This window comes from Pelobates fuscus, chromosome 10 (assembly GCF_036172605.1).
Source record: "Pelobates fuscus isolate aPelFus1 chromosome 10, aPelFus1.pri, whole genome shotgun sequence".
NCBI lineage: Eukaryota > Metazoa > Chordata > Amphibia > Anura > Pelobatidae > Pelobates > Pelobates fuscus.
In genome coordinates this window covers 96,741,131-96,762,193 of record NC_086326.1, presented here as the reverse complement: position 1 = coordinate 96,762,193, position 21,063 = coordinate 96,741,131, and the positions used below count along the sequence as shown (strand labels likewise).

At 39.8% G+C, this 21,063-nt stretch overlaps 1 protein-coding gene across 8 annotated transcripts in view; it reads right to left on the bottom strand.

The window, feature by feature from the left end:
- The window catches only part of KCNMA1 (potassium calcium-activated channel subfamily M alpha 1), a 536,805-nt gene that overhangs the window by 14,865 nt on the left and 500,877 nt on the right, over window positions 1-21,063 (bottom strand). For 7 of the 8 annotated variants that reach the window (XM_063434220.1, XM_063434221.1, XM_063434223.1 and 4 more), the window contains 4 exons: window positions 17,829-17,959; window positions 12,425-12,619; window positions 5,705-5,823; window positions 2,248-2,472 (listed from right to left, as the gene is read on the bottom strand). In XM_063434220.1, coding sequence (XP_063290290.1) covers window positions 2,248-2,472; window positions 5,705-5,823; window positions 12,425-12,619; window positions 17,829-17,959 — 670 coding nt within the window. Of the gene's footprint in view, window positions 1-120; window positions 2,473-5,704; window positions 5,824-12,424; window positions 12,620-17,828; window positions 17,960-21,063 lie in introns of those variants that run through there. The other variant, XM_063434225.1, reaches the window with a different exon arrangement.

Below are 21,063 nucleotides of genomic sequence, written 5' to 3'. Positions count from 1 at the left end.
TCTATATAGAATTACGGTTTAAACGTTCTACATGCCAGACTACAAACTATGAACATAGTCCAAAATAAAACTATAGGTGCATATATATAGCCATATCATAGGGTTATTATTGTAATAGACTACAAAATATGTAACTTAGCATTTCACAAATCTCCTACAAATGTTGTCTGTTTCAATTAAAATGTGCTCTGATTAATTTCAATTCCAGGTTGTCTTTTACTTGGGGCAGGAAGAGCAGTTGTTTGGTAGAAAAATGGTAGAAACTCTGGGACAAAACATTTTCAAAGTGAATGCTTGGTGTTAGTGAACAGGAAGACTTTACAGGAAAAAAAAAAAACAACCCCAAAACAGAAGCTCTGTGTGTTACTATCATTATGTCCACTTATTACCAGTTGTTTTTCTAACTTAATACTAATTATTTAGTGAAGGATTCATTATATTTGTTTCAGCTTAACGACATCCTAACAATACCATACCTTGTTGCCCACAGCTTTCCCTCCGCATGATCCTGAAATTGTGTTTGTAGAACATTCAAAAGCAGAAGACTTGTTTGGAATTTACTCTGTTACAGTTTAACCTATTTGGAGACTATATATATATAACCTTTGTGATTATACTTTATATAGAATATGCTAAAAGAAATACCATAGGGAACCATTTTGTAGTCCTGAGGTCAACTAGATATTAATTTAATAAACATTGAGTTACATTATGTCTCAAAGTATCTGAGATGGGGGGAAAAAATCTGCAGTTTATTTATTTTAGCCTAGGTGTTGCTATTTAGTTGTCAACTCAGCACAATTCAACATGAAAAGACACTATCTGCACTCTAGGAAACTGTCTAGAGAGATACGTGCTAGAATGGAATATAACCTGTTCTTTTACGCAAGTCCTTGGTCAAATATCTCTCCGAAGAGTTTTGATGCTGGTGATAAACAGCTAATTTGTCACAATGCTGATGTAATCTTCGACACTACATTAGGTAAAACGTCAAAGTAAGTGTTGAGGGTTGTAATTTTTTTTCCACTTGTGAGCATCCTTGATTAAGCCATGAATATGGCCGGACTCTATATAGCTTTACCCACACAGTTGTCTCTGATTTGGCCAACGTGTTAGGAAGATGCTATGATTGTAGATTATACAATCAGGATTACCACCCTACCCCAGGTGCCAAGAGTTAGTGTGTAGAACTATATGTGTGTAGCTAAATATACTATTTAGACATATATAATCTTCATTAAGGGGCTGCAAGCTTGGTTTTATGACCATCATCTTTGGTTACAGATTCCTTTTAAGAACACTCATGCTTAGATGGAAGAAGTATACATAAATTCAATATATAGCATATGTTACCTGCTTATGGGAGATACAGTAAACTTCTGGCAAAGGAAAGCCTTCACAGAATAAGCAACCATGAACATCATCTCACGGAGTTGCAAAGACTGATGCTTACTCTGGACCTCTTTTTTTTTTTTTTTTTTACCTCAACTTCCAGCAGACTAACTCTAGATCCTAGTCCAACTGGATGTGAGGCCTGCTGGACTTGTCAAGGCAACTCACTTCATGCCATTGGTCTTTTAAAGGTTAGTAGACAACAAATGCCATGCACCCATGACCAAAGTAAAAGGAGGAAGGACAAAAGGAGTACATGAATCAGGGAATGAAAAAGACACCACTGTCAGGGTGGATAAAGGGTAATGGATGTATATATGGGAGACAAGGTCACACATTAAGGGCCTGTGTTTGACTGGTTTGCTTCCAGATAAACATGTCCTATCTGCAGACTATTTAAGTACCCTGTGAACAATGAACATTCTATTGCTCAACACTCTTTTAATAAGACCTTCATTGCTTTCACTGGAGAATTATGGCTCTACCCTTTTCTACACCTATGCCTTGTTGACAACAGCTCACTACCATACCCTCAGCAATGCTTTGGTTACCATTAAACCCCTTGCTACATATAAGGAGACAGCCTTTACTCATAATCAGTAACTTTATCAAACACTTGGGAAGTCGGTGACCTAGTTAGTTAAAGCCTCCAAAAACCTGAAGGGATTAGCAATGCACAGGGTCTGGCTGTAGTTATTGGAAGTAAATCAGTAACCCATTCGTTATCATAGTGATTTTGCAAAGTATTGCTTCACAAAAGGGTTAATGAGCTCCACTCTAAAGTTCCTTCTGTTTTTCGCATCCCTCTCCCACCCACAAGTAGTCCCTGGTCACAGTCTGTCTTCCAACACGTACTTCTGTTTGTCGCGGGCATCACGAGCCTTGGAACGGTTCTGACGGTTGGCCGAGGCTGGGATGGAGTGAACGGACGAGCTTTTTTTGCTAGAGGAGTGCGAGGAGTGTGAAGAGTGAGACAGGCTGGCACGAGACTGGCTAGCGTTGTGGTCGAACTGCATCAAGCAGAAGATGAGGTCCGTGGGCACCATCTCAAACTCATAGGGAGGGTTAGTGATAACGTACCTGAGAGGTAGGAGAACATACAGTTATTTACCGATTATATTGGTTTAAAAGAAAAAAAAAGGAACCATTAACGCTGCTCTTACTGTAAGTAGTTTCCTAAGAACCAATGTAAATTATACTGAAAATAAAATTTCACAACATTATCACTATGTGACAGACATAGTGTCCGCATTATGCCCACAAGGAGTACGTCACTATTTAATCAGAGCAGTTTTGTAATTTCTTGCTTTATTTGCCAGAATAGACACACATGCATAGCATATACAATAAACAGAAGAGATGATGTCATTATGGCAAGGTTGAAAATTTATTTAGTTGTAAAATTGCCAGAAAAGTACATACAGGTACATAGGAAATACTAGAAGTATACGTCCATTGAAATCTGCAGGTAAACATTCTTTAACCCCTTAAGGGCAGAGGTAACTGTCCAAGTTCTCAACCAAAACAAAACCCTGAATTTGAGCTATAGAGGTTTGTTTCACCATAATTTAAGGGTTGAAAGGACAGAAGGTGCTTTCATTTAACATCCTATATGTATACCTAACCCAACATTATATGTGAATAAAATGTTAAAAATGGGGGGGAAATTGAAAAGAAATATTTTTTTCACATTTTTGCTTATAATAATCTTTACACATCCAGTGCAAGTAATTAACAATAACTCAAAATGTATGCATATATCAGTCTGGATTGTTAAAGGTCTAATATGTCTATGATTTAAATACATTTTTAATAGTTAATGCTAACCCTATACCAACCCTCACACTAACACTGTACAAACCATATCCTTTACCCAATGCTTACATTAACTCTAACCGCATGCCTACCCTAATTTTTAAGCCTACACTATTCATATACCCTAAAACCACATTAACATGTACTTAACTCCTACACTATCCTTACCCCTACATCTAATACTAACCATAATCTTACCCTCGCCCTACAATTAGTGTAATTCTGTATGATCCTAAATCATTCTAACAGTAGAAATACAGGTTTTTATTTTACTGTTAGCTTGTTCATTTAAAGGAAAACTCCAGCATGCTATAATGGTTATGGTGCCAGAGGTACCTTGGCGCTCCCCTAGGCAATCCACTTGCTAATGGTTTGTCTTCTTACCCGAGGTTTGCCGTGCTCCTGTCTCTGCCTCTTTGCACCTAGAAGATATATGTCTGAGCTATACCCAATGCTGCATTTCTTAGCTCATTGGCCGAGAGTGCTCTGCTGATGCTTTCAGCCAATGAGCTGGACTTACACTGCAGTGCTTAGCTCAGGAGAGCTACCAGAACAATTAGATTATTGGTTATGAGCAAAGCTTTCTAGGGGCTTGGGGCAAGGTCAACTTCAAGAGCTACACCAAGTTCCTTGAATATGCGTTCTCAAAGTGTGAAGGTAGGAACCTTTAGCTCCATAACCTCAAAAACTAAAGAGAGAATGAAATGAATGTATCTGCTGTAACCTTGTAGGCCACAAATACCATTTGGACAAATGTTTATAGCAGGTTTCTCCCAGAGTGCATTCACAGTTCATTTTGGAACTGTCGTCAAAAATATTGGTCCAGTCTTCCTAAACTGTCTCCCATTTAAGACAGTTAGAAAGGTGGTCAGGGGTAGGGTGTCAAGGGGATGGGTGCAAATTAAAGATATGAGGCTAGAGGACCTGGCTGCAAAATGTTTCAGAAGATATCAGATTATCAATAGGCAAAAAGTGTATATGAGAGTGGACAAAATGTAAGAGTTGATTGGAATGGAAAATTTCTGGTTCAGACATCTCGTGTGTGTCCTTAAGAACTGAATAAGGAATAGGCTCATTTCATGAGTGTCCTTAACAAGACACTCCAATGCCACAATGATAAAATAACTGTTTAGTAGATATGCCCTGAATGAAAACATGCTTTTTTTTTCATTGGCGCTGTATATCTACAAACAGCTTGTAAAAGGTGCAGCTCTCTTGTCTGAAGTCTCTGCAAGCCCTCCTCTTCTAACTGACTGTCCAGCTTTGCAGGGCTGGAGCTCTGGCCAACTGCCTGCCTATTGAATGTAGCTCCACTGAGCTAAACAGCTAGGAAGTAACAGGGCTGGTTGACTGATTGACAGCAGGGAGAGTGCAACAAGGTATATTTTGAAATCTGAACTTTTTGCAAAATTAAAAATGAGGATACACTCTGCATACATAAAGCACTTGAGCACTGAAGTGCTTAAGGGGTTTGGAGTGTCCCTTTAAGAACCGAATAATGAATAGGCTACCATCCTAGGGCTTTTGATAACCACATATTTGTGTAATAAAACTACACTGTCTTACTTGACAGTATTTTTATTTTTGAGCTAAAAGTCAGTTTGTCCATTGTTTTACAGCGATGGTTTGTATATGATCTTTAAAGGAGCACTCTAATATTAGAAATACAAACATGTGTTCTGTTGCTTAATAAGATTACAGATCCCCCTGAAAAGGTTAAATAGAGTATTTTTACTCACCTTTCTTCCCACACCATGGCGGTCTCGCTGCAGCCACTGCTCCTCAGCTGAGATCATCAGTGACCATCTCAGCCAATCCATTGCTTCCTAATAAGGGCATGCACAACAATTGCTCTGCTGTACCAATCCACATCTCCTTTTAGAGATACATTAGCTCAATGCATCTTTATGGGGAACATGTTATGGTTTTGAGGACACTGACCATCGACCCTGCAAAGACTGCAGAACTGCAAAAGTAAGCACCTATTTGCACCAGAACCACTATATTATGATATAGTGGTGATGGCGCTTAAAGGACCACTCTAGGCACCCAGACCACTTCAGCTTAATGAAGTGGTCTGGGTGCCAGGTCCAGCTAGGGTTAACCCATTTTTTTTTTATAAACATAGCAGTTTCAGAGAAACTGCTATGTTTATAAATGGGTTAATCCAGCCCTCTAGTGGCTGTCTCACTGAGAGAGGAGGAGAGCTCCCTGCCCAGCGCTGGAAAAAGGTAAGTTTTACCCCCTTTCCCTTTTCCAGAGCTGGGCGGGAGGGGGACCCTGAGGGTGGGGGCACCCTCAGGGCACTAGAGTGGTCCTTTAAAGTGTTCCTTTAAAGTTTGTAGCTTTTGTCAAAATAGTAAAAGTTTCTGTACAAAATAGTATATGACATCCGAAGATTGCTTATCATTGCTTAGAAGTTATGTAGTATTCAAGGTTAAACAAAGATGTATAGAAATATCAGAATATGACAGATAAATTGGTATGTTTAACTCACCTTTTGGTACACTGGCTAGGTGTGCTAAGGTGGGCATCCCGTAGCCGATATATGCCAAAGCACAGCATGTTGTATGTCTTCAGTGCTTTGCAATACAAGTCCCCATAACATCCACCATCCTGTGATACAGAGAAAAATGCAGTATAGAATATTGAGTGACCTCATGGCCCCTTAGAGCAAAGTGACATGATAATGACAGAAATGAACAGCCTGTGTGCTGCAAATCTATCTCTATTCACTGTGACATTTCCAAATCTGCCATTTAGGCCTAATAAGAATGATCTGCCTGTAGGATGATGCTATGCAGCACACTCCCAGCTTTCTAAAAAGCTCCATCATATTGTGACATGAATTGCTAACTCTTAGAGAGAGAAAACTGGCCTAATGGTGGCTTCAAGTCATTAAAGACTAGGGAGGAGATGATGCATTAAGTTCAAAACATTTTGCAAACATGGTAAAATTGACATGTCAGGTGCATCCTCCTCCCCCCCCCAAAAAAAACAAACAAAAAAAAAACAGGGAGGGGTGTGGGGGAATTCATATAAAGTAAGCTTCATACATTTGTTAATGGGAGATTAAATACATAAAAACATCGAAATTTATGTTTGATAATTGCATATGTGTGTGCATATTTCTGCTCGCAATGTATTGTATATTGTGAATCTGTGAGTATATAGCGAGTGTTCCTGCATGCATGTACACAGCTGGATACAACGATAATGTTAGAAGTGTTTAGTGTAAGGGGTTAAAAGGACACTATAGTCTACAGCTTATTGTATTTGTTCTGGTGAGTAGAAGCATTCACTTCAAGCTTTTTGCAGTAAACACTGCTGGCTGCTAGATGGCTGCTAGAGAAGCTTCCTGGGGCAGTGCTGCACAGTGTGCAACACTGCCATTCAGTGTCTCCACCCTCTGCATGAAGACACTTAACTTTCCTCATAGAGATGCATTGATTCAATGTACCTCTGTGAGGGGATGCTGATTGGCCAGGGATGTTTATCTTGTGCTGGATCTGCCCCTGATCTGCCTCCTTGACAAGCTCAGCCAATCGGATGCGTTTCTTTGTGAAAACATTGTGATTGGATCAGAACACCACTGATGATTATGTCTGGCAGATGAGGGGCAGAGCCAGCAGCAGCAGACTGCAATAAAGATACGATTTGACTACCTTTAGGGAGGCAGCAAGATCCAGTAGGGCTAGATGGTGGCTTTAACACTATAGAGTCAGGAATACATGTTTGTGTTTCTGACCCTATATTGTTTCTTTAATGTCAGAGTTAGATTACATAGGGTGCTAAGAGGATTAAACGATTGAGAGGGGTCACAGTTGTGGCATAATGGGTGTTAGGATTAGGGTTAGAGTTGGGTTACATTTATTTACTACTAGGTTTTTTTATAATTTTTCTAATATAATTAATATAATTGTATCTCTCTCCTATCCTTTATTATGTTATTCCTTTGATTTAAACTAAATGTGTGCAACTGGTACTGTTTGTTTCACCTTGCTACCTGCACTGTCTACATTGCTCGATTCATAAATATAGAAATGAAAAAAAAATAGTAGTAGGGTTCAAGGGGTGTTTAAAATTAAGAATAAGAAAAAGATTTGTTTAGTTTTTTTTTAAATTATTTTGGGGGAGGAGATTACATTTAGGCATACTTTTTAAGTACTTACTTTCCTATGACTTTTGTCAGCTTACTATGATTTATTGTTGAGTTGCACTAGTTGTAATACTGTGTGAATCACTTTTGCTTCTATTCATGCAGCCTCAGCCACACACCTCCTAGTTGTGACTCTCACAGCTTGCATGAAAAAAAAAATGAAAAATGGTTTCATTTTTAATCACATGCAACTTACTTTAAAAGTAAATGTCCTGAGCTGTAACTTGAACTTTAATCACATACAAGATACTCCTACAGGGTCTAGCAAGCTATTAGCAGAGCAGGAGATAAGACATTCTAAGTTAAACATAATTTGTAATGAAGGAAGTGTAAACATTAGATAACTCTTTACAGGAAGTGTTTAGGGAGACTGTGCAAGTCACATGCAGGTGTGACTAGGGCTTCATAAACAACGTGATTTAACTCATAAATGGCAGATAATTAACCAGTGAGACTGCAGTGTCTGTTACTGGTCTGTATAGCAAACCTGCTGCATTAAGGTAAAGTTGTTTTGGTGATTATAGTGTCCCTTTAACAAACAAAAAGCATTATTAATGCTGCCTACACTAAGAGCTAGATTAGTTTCTTGTGTAATTACTGAATTACTGCAGTATCCTTTCTGACTTAAGCAGTGTTATATAAATTAAAACATGTACACAACCTCAATGTGCTTTTGCCAGCATAGGAAGACATGTCCAAGTGTCACTACTATTCCCGTTTATTATAGAGTAGGAAATCCAGATCTCTTAAAAATGCACCACATGCAAAATTGTCTTTATGTATGCATTTCTGTTTATATTTTTTTATATTAGTCCAGCTCTATATGTCAACAGTGGGGAAAAAAAAATTATTAAAAGTATTCACTGTGCATTGCAATGGATATTAAAGCAGTTTTATCGCCTTCTGGGACCTTTGCATAATTTGGAAAGACCCCCATGGTGACTTTGCTGCTTGTAGTGTGGAGGCCACGTGGTGCAGTGAAAGCTTAGTTTTACTTACATGAAATTCCCTCGTGTCTACCACCATCTTCTTCCGTGAGGTTCTCTTTAACTCCTTTTGTCTGCCAGGTGCTGTCAGTGCTGTACTCTTGTACGTGCGTGAGAGTACAATAGTGTTATTTATGGAGCCCTTTTCCCATAGAGATTTTTGATAAGCTTTGTCAAGCAGAGGGGAAATGCATCAGGCAATGTAGTCCTTTACTTTGTCTTGTTATATATTTTATTTCTGAGCATTTCATCATTTTGGGGAGTAGGAGTGAGACGTTTTAAGCAACCAATGTTTTTCTCTTTAAAACTCATCATAGCTCACACATATTGTATAAAATATGAATAATAAGGCAACTTTAGCATATATTCTACCCACAGAAATACCAGGTTGCATGCTGCTATCTGCTAAGTCAAGATAAGTACTTCTTACAACAATCTAAGGTTACGTTTTTAATTGCCACTCATATATCTTGTCTGTCCTGGGCATTTCTTGGTTTCCCTCCTCTCTCTTCTTTTTTGAGGGCAACAGACTGTCATTATATAAATCAGGGGTGGGGAACCTTTGGCCCTCCAGATGTTTTGAACTACATCTGCCATAATGCTCTTACAGCCATAATGCTGGCAAAGCATCAATGGAGATGTAGTCCAAACCATCTGGAGGGCCGAAGGTTCCCCACCCCTGATATAAATAGATGGGGAAGAGGCTACCAAATAAGTTGCAACCCCAGCAAGGCAGTGGAAATTGGGTGACGGTCTAATAGTTATTTAATGATGGTCATAGTGCAAATCATATTATAACTGTTAGCTACAGATTTATAATCTCTATGTCCAGGCAGCAATGCTTCTGAGAGTAAATGTACTGGATGTCTTGGTTGCTAATGCTAACTCTTATCATTCTTGGCCATGTTACAGCCCACAGCATACTGGATAATGGTACCTCCTTAATATTAAGTCTAATGTTTCCTCAAGCAGTACATTTAAAACTGGAGTCATTGTGAATGACTGTCTTCCTAGAATGCTGTGCTATTGTGTGCCTCTAAAACTATGCTGTAGCATTTTAAATGTGGCATTTATATAAAGACATTAAATGGATTGCAACCAGTACTGATTTTTCTAGATAATACATAACGCCAATCTACTTTTTTATGCCCGGAGTCAAATTTCATATAACAATGCAGCTTGCTTTATCTCCAACACTTATCCAAGTAGGCTGCTCCTTTCAATAAAGATGATAATAATATGGCGATAATAATAATGATCACTCTGACTTCATTTCTGGTGCGTTAGTATTGGAACGGAGTAACATCTGTACCCCAGTCATGTAATCAGAGTAACTACAGCACATACACTTTAGTTGGTGAGACTGAAAGCCAAACTCCCTGTTTGAGGGCTCTCCCTTCACGTTATTGTCTGCACAGACTTGCTGTGACGTGACTGTGAGAGTGTTTGACTCTCTAACTTCTCAAAAATCTGTCAAAGCCGTTTTCTTGGAACTATGGAATCCTACAGTGCCCCCCCACCTGGGTGCGGGGGTCAGGCTCCACCCATGCTCCTTCCCCGCCTGAGCTAATGGATGTGGCAGGCGCACTCTACTTAAGCGTGCCTGCTTCCCCCACAGACTTCAGATCAGACATTCATGCACCTGTGCCGACGCCTGAACTCACAGACTTAAAGGGACACTGTAGGCACCCAGACCACTTCAGCCCATTGAAGTGGTCTGGGTGCCAACTCCCATCATTCTTAACCCTGAGCATGTAATTATTGCAGTTTTTATAAACTGCAATAATTACCTTGCAGGGTTAAGTCCTCCTGTTGTTGCTGTTTACCAGACAGCCACTAGAGGTACTTCTGGGTTCTTAGACGACTTTTGGTCATCCAAACGACGCTGGGTGTCCTCATCCTCTGCATAAGGACCTCCAGCATCGCCAGAATTCCCATAGGAAAGCTGGCGTGGGTGGAGCTGAGCCAGCACCGAGGGACATCGGCGCTGGACCCAGGTAAGTGACTGAAGGGTTATTAACCCCTTCAGTGCCACGGGAGTGGGCCTTGACAGAAGGGGAAGCAACAGTGCCAAGAAAATGAGTTTGTTTTCCTGGCACTATAGTTTCCCTTTAAAGGTTTCTCAATTAGACTGTTAGTCTTTTTCATGAGGCTTGCAAAGGCTGCAGTTCATAATATGTACCCCGAATGAACACATGCATGAAAAACGTATGCATGGATTAATTTGGGGGTATATCTACTGATTTAAAAAAAATACAACACAAACCTGATCAGTGTGGGGTGATTCCTGAAGTCTTACTAATAACAATTTGTACAACTGAAATGTAATTTAGAACAAAAATAATGTTTAAATAGTTTTCTAAACACACATTACTTGTAATATTATTGCTGTAGAGCTCTGTTACATGGAGCTCCTAGAAAAAGGCAGCCATTAGGATAGAAATCAGGATCAGAGAGATATTGATCCAAAATGCAGACTGTTCATAATAAAAAAAAGGCATACTTGTGCAAATGCACACATTTTTGAAAAAGCCTCATCCACTAACAATAATAATATTTCCTGTAAAAAAACAAAACAAAGTTGCCACTTTTCCTCTCTCCTACTGGGATCATCAACTGATGCAGAGATGAATCTAGATGACACAATCACTTCACCTCTAGCTATCAGTACTATGATTTCAGGACACTTAGTGATTCCCAAATGCAATGATCAAAAACAATTCACCTTCTATCAGTCCTCTTCTCTCTATGTCTTCTTCCCCACTTTCTAACAACCATCTAACAACATATTCCAAAATGTCGTTCCTCCCTCACACTCATCATTTTCTGAAGTGAACCTGTCATGAAATAACTGCAAACTACTTATAGACAGTGATTACAAACTTTTTTGCATAGAATGAAATGTTATCTTTGATTGGTAATTCCGATAAAAGCTTATCTGGTATCCGGGGTCACCACCTTTGCCGATTCCGAAAGTGTTTGACAAATGTAACTCCCACCCTCTGTTTGAGACCACTTTCCCCATGACTCCAATAAGCCAGCTTCATTGCCAGCACATTGGCATCTGAGAGGTGACGTCATTCACACTGTCTTTATACAACTCTAGCAAGCACAAAACAAGGTAATTTAAATAAAATGATCTCAAAATAAATAAATCTGCTAGCACTATGTAAAACCGAATGTGTCTCTCTTTTTTATGCTCACACAATAGAGCGTAAGTCAGTGTACCTATGACAGGTGCACATTGATACTAAGTGCATAGGAGCTGACAGATCTCATTTTACTCCTTTATTTGTCACTAAGAGAGAAATTTAGCAAAAATGCTAAAAAATGCTAGATGTGGAGCAATCAACAGGAAACATTGCAGTTCTTTTGTTTGAACATTTTGTTTTCCCTGTGTTAATAATAGCGCAATAACAAAGCTTCAAAATTACTTTCATTCTGGTTTCACAAAGAACATCAACCTTCATCCCATGTTAAGTTAAACACAAATGCCATCCTCTTCCTTATACCTACTTTGCTGAACATATTTGGAGACAGTCTCTTGTGGACTTCTTTCATTACATTTCTCCTATTCTTAAACACTGGTCCCTCTTCGTGTAAGCCAATAGTCCAATATATTGCTTATTAGATATTTCTTCTAGATTAACACTTGACCAATAATACCGCAAAATAACTGGAGTACTATTCCAATTTAATATTACCATTTTCTATTGCTCTAACTATAAATATATAAAAATTCAGTGTATATTTATTTCTTATTTGTGCAGAATTATGTGATTTTAATAATTATATGTTGGGGGATCTGCATGACCACCCAGGCAGTCCACCTGCAGGCAATCTGTCAATCACGCCGATGCAAGTCATCACGATCACATGACCGGGATTTGTTGCTGGGGGATATTTTCTGATGTCAGGCAGTCCTCCCGATAGGATCCGGCAGGAGGGTAGTTGTACTGCAGGGAGGGCCCAATCGTTAAAGAATGGATTCCCTTTTCATTTGGAGGACGGCATAGTAAGCCCTAACATTGGGAAAGGGTTAATAAAATTTTAATAAGCCTTCTGTTCTTACCCCAAGGTCTGCGAATGGTCCGTCATAGAGGGCCAACTGGGCTACTCGACATCTGTCCCTGTTGGCAAGTGTCTGCGGGGTGCTATATCCTCCACGAAGTGCGTTCTCCTCTGCAATAAGGGACTCCAGTTCCGGCGTTGCTCCACCTGTCACCAGAGTCCTGATCAGAGTCAGGATGTTATCATTGAAGTAAGTCTGAGAAAAATAAATATCCAATTAAGGTCACAATACATATAAACATATCTATAGCAAGGCAATGATCACATAATTACTATTTTATGGTCATTTACATACAACTTCACTTTTATATGGAGTTACTAAATCCGGTGTCCATAGTTAAAAAGGAACTCACCGATAAACAACATATATTGTCATTGGGCTCAGCTCTAAAATTGCAATATATCATGGGACTCAAGGCTGGTCAAAGTAATGAGATTACCCTCCCTATCTTTCATCTGTTTATAGGAAGTATAAAGCAATACTGGGTACTCTTTAAAAAGGACAACTGTCACCTTAAAACTATTTTTAATATAAGGATTCTCTCACCATGCTTTAAAAGGAACTATACTTTAAAAAGAAAAATGAAGTATATGTAAAAAAACGAGAAAAATGCATCCATCGTATATAACTTCAGCCATATACATACACCTTAGGTCAGTCAGTGTTTGAATTCCAAAAGTTAGTCTTCATGATCTTCCCTACTTCACTCCCGGCAGAGAAGCTGGGAAGACTATACACCCTGTTCCAAATTATTATGCAAATTCTATTTAAGTGTCACAAAGATTAAATATTTTGTTTTTCAGTTTCTCTCATGGATGGCATTGTGTCTCAGGGCTCTTTTGATCACTGAAAACAATCTGACACCTGTGATAATTAGATTGCCAGGTGAGCCCAATTTAAGGAAAAACTAATAAAAGAAGGGTGTTCCACATTATTAAGCAGAGCACCATTTTCATGCAATACGGGGAAGAAAAAGGATCATTCGATATTTCACGAAAACTTAAGCGTGATCATCGCACTATTAAGAGATTTGTGGCTGATTCTGAGCACAGACGGGTTCGGGCAGATAAAGGCACATTGAGAAAGATTTCTGCCAGATCCATGCATCGGATTAAGAGAGCAGCTGCTAAAATACCATTACATAGCAGCAAACAGATATTTGAAGCTGCTGGTGCCTCTGGAGTCCCATGGACATCAAGGTGTAGAGTCCTCCAGAGTCTTGCAACTGTGCATAAACCTTCTATTCGGCCACCACAAATGCTCATAAGCAGAAACGGCTGCATTGGGCAGAAAAATACATGAAGACTAATTTTCCAACAGTCCTGTTCACTGATGAGTGCCGTGCAACCCTGGATGGTCCAGATGGATGGAGTAGTGGATGGTTGGTGGACGGCCACCCTGTTCCAACAAGGCTGCAACTTCAGCAAGGCGGTGGTGGAGTAATGTTTTGGGCCGGAATCATGGGAAGAGAGCTGGTCGGCCCCTTTTAGGGTCCGCCAAGGTGTAAAGATGACCTCTGCAAAGTATGTGGAGTTTCTGACTGACCACTTTCTTCCCTGGTACAGAAGGAAGAACTATGCTTTCCATAATAAAATCATCTTCATGCATGACAATGCACCATCTCATGCTGCAAAGAATACCTCTGCATCAATGGCTTCTATGGGAATAAAAGGAGAGAAAGTCATGGTGTGGCCTCCATCCTCCCCTGACCTCAATCCTATTGAGAACCTTTGGAGCATGCTCAAGCAAAAAATCTATGAGTGTGGGAGGCAGTTTACATCCAAACAGCAGCTCTAGGAGGCTATTCTGATATCTTGCAAACAGATTCAAGAAGAAACTGTCCAGAAACTCAGAAGTTCGGAGGGGGAGGAGGGGTGGCTAGCGGAGCAACAGGCAAGACGCGTTTGAGAGGAGCTCCGCAACAGAGACTAAAATTCAAAAGATAAACTTACCTAATCCAGCTTCCACAAGCACCGACAGACTCACCCCCCAACAGCTTACAATATGGGGCGGAAAAATAAAAAATAAAAAATACCGGAGGCCCGACATCAGCCTGATATCAGGTGTTCCTTCGACGGACCAATCAGGCGGGAAACCCCCTAGATGGGGCCTGCAGTGCAGAGTGAGGACGAGCCCTCAGAAATATCGCACGAGGCAGAGCGAGCTGCAGAGAATCACAAGCGGCACTGACAGCGAATACGAATCTGGGGATGACTCATCTCCAGCTACAAAAAGAGACATTAAAAGCCTCCTGATGGAAATGAGGAAGGTATGGAAGGCAGATCTGTGGGCGACAGAGGCGGAGATGAGCACCCTGGGAAAAAGACTCACAGCAGTGGAGTCCAGGAACGAAGAGAGAGACACACAGCTACTGACGACTCAGCAGGAAATGCAAAACCTTGCCCAATAGGTCCAAAAGCTTACTAAGACCGTAACAGTGCTGGAGTCCAGACACAGGAGGAAAAATATCCGTCTCAGAGGGATACCGTAACGGATAGTAGAGGATGACCTCCTGCCCTTCCTGCACCGCTTGCTGACTCACATGGGAGCCAAAACCGGAGTGACCTCGGAGATGGTGACGTCCGCCTTCAGGATTCGAAAAGCAGCCTCTGCCCCAGCGGAGGTGCCCAGAGACATTATTGCTGTCACTAAGAACATTGCAGCCAGATCCGCTATTATGTCCCGATCAAGAGAACTAAAAATAGTGCAATTTGAGGGCTGCAAGGTAGCCATTTATGGGGATCTTCCGTTCGCTGTGCTAGCGGCGAAATGGCAGCTAGGCCCAGTTGCGGGAAAGCTACGGGAAGTAGAGATCAGGTACAGGTGGGGAGCGGACGGGTCACTGGTGGTGCAGAGGGGGGAGGACACAATCACACTGACCCCAGAGAGCGACCAAGAGGAATTCCTCCAACACCTACAGGTGACAGACACCACACTGGAACCGAACCTGACCCATAAAGTCAGGGCCAAGGCCAACACTCACCGCTGACTCGCAACACTTCACACACAAATAGCAAAGACACACACTACCAAACTACCTACCTGGTGACTGACGCATAAGACAAGTACATTACATGAACCAGCACCACTAGACACACAAGAAGAGCTAAACACACAATTCTATGTTGAGGCGCCTCTAACTGATAACCCAGAGCCACCGGTAGACAAAAGGACAATGCCCCCTGACAGACCACACAGCATGCGGGGAGAATGACCAAGAGTCCCCATGCGCAACATATCCCTATAGGGTGCATAAAAGTGACAAAAAGAGTACCCCGCATGAAATATGTTGTTGTATAAAATATGTTGTTGTTGCCAATACAATATAGACAGACAATTGCTAATATCTTTAGTCTCAGTTTTGTTTTTGTGTTTTATACTAGTACAGCTCAGAATGAACTGGTATGTAAAGCTCAGCAAAGACAATACATCAAATACAAAATTACCGAAAATGTAGCAAAGCAATATTTCCAGTTGCCATACAATTGTAAAGGTGAACCCCTTGTTTAAAGGAACACTATAGTCACCTAAATTACTTTAGCTAAATAAAGCAGTTTTAGTGTATAGATCATTCCCCTGCAATTTCACTGCTCAATTTCACTGTGATTTAAGAGTTAAATCACAACAGAAAAGTTTCTGTTTATGCAGCCCTAGCCACACCTCCCCTGGCTATGATTGACAGAGCATGAAACAAAAACTGGTTTCACTTTCAAACATGTAATTTACCTTAAATAATTGTATCTCAATCTCTAAATTGAACTTTAATCACATACAGGAGGCTCTTGCAGGGTCTAGCAAGCTATTAACATAGCAGGGGATAAGACAATCTTAATTAAACAGAACTTGCAATAAAGAAAGCCTAAATAGGGCTCTCTTTACAGGAAGTGTTTATGGAAGGCTGTGCAAGTCACATGCAGGGAGGTGTGACTAGGGTTCATAAACAAGGGGATTTAACTCCTAAATGGCAGAGGATTGAGCAGTGAGGCTGCAGGGGCATGTTCTATACAGCAAAACTGCTTCATTAAGCTAAAGTTGTTCAGGTGACTATAGTGTCCCTTTAACCCCTTAAGGACCAAACTTCTGGAATAAAAGGGAATCATGACATGTCACACATGTCATGTGTCCTTAAGGGGTTAAACTCTCTGAGCTGGGAAATGTAGCAATTATATCAGTTCTATCTTAATCAAATTATATGTACAAAATACATGTTACCATATTCATAACCGTAAAGTCATTACCTGCACTTATAGTATATATATGTTATGGTGTGTAAATACTGCATTGATCATCTGGTATCAGAGGAGACTTAACAGCAAACGTTCCATACATTCTAGCCCTCAATCTCAGGAAATCACTCCTGGAGCTATGCCCACGGCCCATGCTGTACAGTGTGAGCACAATATGCACTGAAATCTGGCTCTCCCTCCATAAAGGGAGAGATAAAGGATGTTCTAATGCAGTAACTAATAAAGGGGCATTAGAACATGTAATTGGGTACATTGAAAGACTGATTGCCTTCTCAGGCGTGACACCGATCAGTTTTGGAGTCTGCCATTGTGTTGCAAATGTCACAGCTGATTATCCCTTTCTGGACTCAGGTCTTTGGTGCTTTTGAACTCTCTTTCAGCTGCTCTGACAGCAACACATATCAATTAAACATTCAGTTAAATTGTAGACAGGCTGATGTCCTTTTAAAAAAACTCTAGGGTATATGGTAAGCAGGGTCTATGCTTAAAATAACCTGTCCGCGCTGACATTCTGACAGCATTTACACAGCCGGGCCCACAATGGGCACTTTAAATATTAATGTCATAGCATGATGATGACTGCTTTATTAGATGTGTGGCTCGGTTTACAATAAAGGGACTAAGGTTTAATACTTAGCAGCCAAGGGAATCTTCCAGGGGGTGTAAGAGACATCCTAAAATGGGAACAATGAGTATGAGTGCAGATTGTGAGATAAACCCATTAACAACCACTGCATATCATTGTTAGACTGAAAAATAATAAACTTAAAAATATTTGTAAATGTGCTAAATAAAAAAAAAAAGGAGATACATAAATCCTGAAGAAAAAAAAATAATCTAAATGCACATAACTATTACTAGCTGCACTCTATACCGGTTCAAAATAATAAGCAAAAGTTCAATAAATGTCACTTGTAACTATAACTACACCAGAAGCGAAAAAATATGTGGTCCTTAAATCATATATGTAAATGTATGGGAGGTAAATGAATGGCAAGGTTTAGATTGTATCACACTATAGGAAAGAAATTGTACATTGTTTATTGGCCCCATCAAGCCGGTCACGATTACTAGAAGTTAGGTGGCCCTGCTTTTTTTTTTTTTTTTTAGGAGAGGAGAAATTATGTATTCAGCTTTTGTTTAATAAAGTCTCTTACCGCGCTCATGAGAGAGTCCAGCACACTGACAGCAAAGGCGGTGCCACAGGCAAAAGGTTGCGTCAGATACAGCTCGGTGTCTGGATCGTCATCATCATCCTGGTCCAAGAACTGAACGTTGGAGTCGTTCACTATAAATCACACAGATCAAATAAGCAGCAGTAACATGCCAGTGACATTATATTATTTCCCAATAAGCACAACAACCTCTTCTGCACTCCCCTTCTAACAAAATATATGACTTAATTTAAAAACAAAAAAAGCCCTTATACAGTGTACAAATGAAAGCCTACATCTCAGAATGGCTACCTATAAAATACCCTTCCTTACATAAACCTGTGTGTTGAGTTTAGATAAGCTATGTGGCATGAAGCTCATCAAAGTTTGTGAGGATTCATGTTACTTTATTAAAACATGCATCTTTACACAATACAGTTCTAACCCTGCAATGCTTTATTTGTTACTTGGGGCTTTATAAACACTGTCAATGCTGTTATATACAAGCTAGTTTAGCTTCTAGCTCACCAGGTCATTGGTGAGACTAAGAGTACTAACAAAAGCAAAATAAAACAGAAACTCCATATAAAGTTTTTAGGAGGTTTGTCATCCTAAAAAAATAAAATAAAATGACCGTTTCAAACAGATTTATTGCTTTCTGCTAAATTAAAGGGTCAGAGAAAAATCAACACCGCTAAGCTGACCTACACGTTAAGACACGAGAAAAGGCATATTTCATAATCTAAACTCTCAGAGCCTGCGGTATCTCCCAAGCCGTCACCACATTAACACTCTTAGCGCTGTGGCAAAGGGCACTAGGAGTAAACAAAACAAACAAAACCTAGTAAAAGTGTAACTGAGGTGGCTATGTGAGCCACATCTCCATAAAATAAAAGTAGCGAAATTCCAATTGAGAGGGGGGGTTAATTAAATTGATGTATCTTGTGTATTTACTATATTATTCTATCCAAATTTAAAAAAAAAAATGGTTTGGCACACCTCCATGCGGGTGTATCAGTATATGAGCCCAAAAAGAAAGGAACTGCACTCTTCCTAGAGTATAGCCACTAGTGCTCATCCAAACAGGAGCAAATCATAATAAATCTGAATATGTCTAGACACGCAATTTCTCAAAGATTGGCAGTAATTATTGAAACAACGTGAAGAACCAACTATTCACCCTCGCCATTAGGTCTTTGTCAAACACCACATGGTGAGGTTGGAACTTTGTTTCAATAAATACTGCCATTCTTTGAGCAACTGTGTGACCGGACAAAATTGGATTCATTATCAGTCTATTAGAAACTGATCACAGGTGAGCAATATTTTGATCTCATGCAAAACTCTTTATTTATTAGGCTTATTTAAGCATTTTGTATAAGGTTGAGATGTTACTCACCTGTGACGGGTTCCTAATAGGTTTTGAGCTATAAATACATCAAGGAGGAGTGTATTGACTGTTGTACTGGACTGTGGGAACTCTGTGCACCCTCAGGGAAAGGAGTGAAAAAATATTATGTATGCTGGGTGTTTCTAACTCCATTTATTACATTAGGTTCAAGCCAAAATAGGAAAAAGAAGCTCTGCCCACACCACAGCCACCTGCCAACTAATATGATTTTTTTAGTGCTACAGTCTTTCTGGTGTTTTAGTGCTGTGGTCTTTCTGGTAATGGAATCCTTGGGATATTCACACATACATTACATCCCCCTCTCGTCTGCTTCCCACCATTGCAGCTTTTAGGGTCTACACCAGTGTTCTCCAACCCAGTCCTCAACTACCCCCTACAAGTCCAGGATTTAGGGATTACCCAGCTCTGTACTTTTAAGTCTTAGATGAAGTAATAGGTTTTAGCACAAGTGGCCCATTCAGTGATTCCTAGCTTGGTTAGATTGTAAGCTGTTGTGGAAAGTAATCATGCAGTTATGATTGTATTGTTGTATGCATTTTAATTTAGTTAAAGCATTATTTTATGTACTTTCTCATTGGTTAACAAATGTGTGGCACCTAAAGTAGAGAGAAAGAAGATAGTTTACCCAATCTTGAATTACTTATTGAAGCTCCAGGCATATCACATCCTGTAGCTTACTCAATTCCTGAGTACTTTACATCTGAACTTTTTGCAAATCAAATACATTGTTTTGCTGAAGCTGTCTGCGGTAGGCCCCAAAGCATTCTGCGCATTAAAAAAAACAAAAATCTAATGGGGAGTGAGTCTTTAGAAGCTGTTTGGAGAACCAGCAGACTAGGTGGGACTCGCATGGTTATTTATCAGCTTTCAATATCAGTGGTTCTGTTTCTTTACAGCACAAATGTTTCTGAACCTCTCACTGCCCTCAAGAAAACCAGAATCTATCTGGTCTCCAGTAACCCATGAGCTTGATCACTCCAGAGAAGTAAAAAATGAGAAGCAAACACGAGGAAAAGGCTGGAAGGCATGTGGAGTCTTGGGTTTTGCTTTTTGAATCATGTCTCTCTTGTCTGAACAGCCCATCATACTGACAGACAAACTGGGGCTCAGGGCAGATAACTATCAGTTTTCTTATAAGAAAATATTCTGTATCAGAGGTCAGTATGATCAAAGTCATACTGATGTCGGTGTAAGAACCAAGAACAGAAAATCGTTATTGAAGCTGTAAACCAGTTTCACTTGAAAACCAGAGCGACATACACACACACAAACAGGAGTTACAGAACAGAGGCAACCGCAACAAAAACAACCAGAACCAAAGCACTGTGGGGAGATTCTGAGAGGCGGAGTGTCTCTCTGAGCCAAAAAAATAAAAATAATAATATACAAAAGCACTTTGAAAACTGTATGAAAAACAAAATATAGAAATATATAGAAATCAGTGGTGCAACCAGAGCAATATAAGTAGATGAATATATATCTTAGATTTTGGGACATATTTCCCAAAGCAAAAGGTGCACATTCTAAGATCTACCATCAAATGAACCTATTACCAACCTACCCAAATAGGCTACAATCAAAGTTGTCAGTCCCAATATGAAGCAATGATGTTAAAAACAACCAAAATATATTGATGTGCTAATGCGGCTTTCTAAAGAAACAGGTCATTAGAGCAACTGATCCACTTAAACGGTTTGTGATAACATTTATTAAAACAAAATGTTTACAAAACAAAAAACATTTTAACTTTTTTTTATTTTAACTGTAACTTTAAAGCAAGACGGACACATTTGAGTTTTCCATAGAGAATCTTTAGAAGAACTCAAA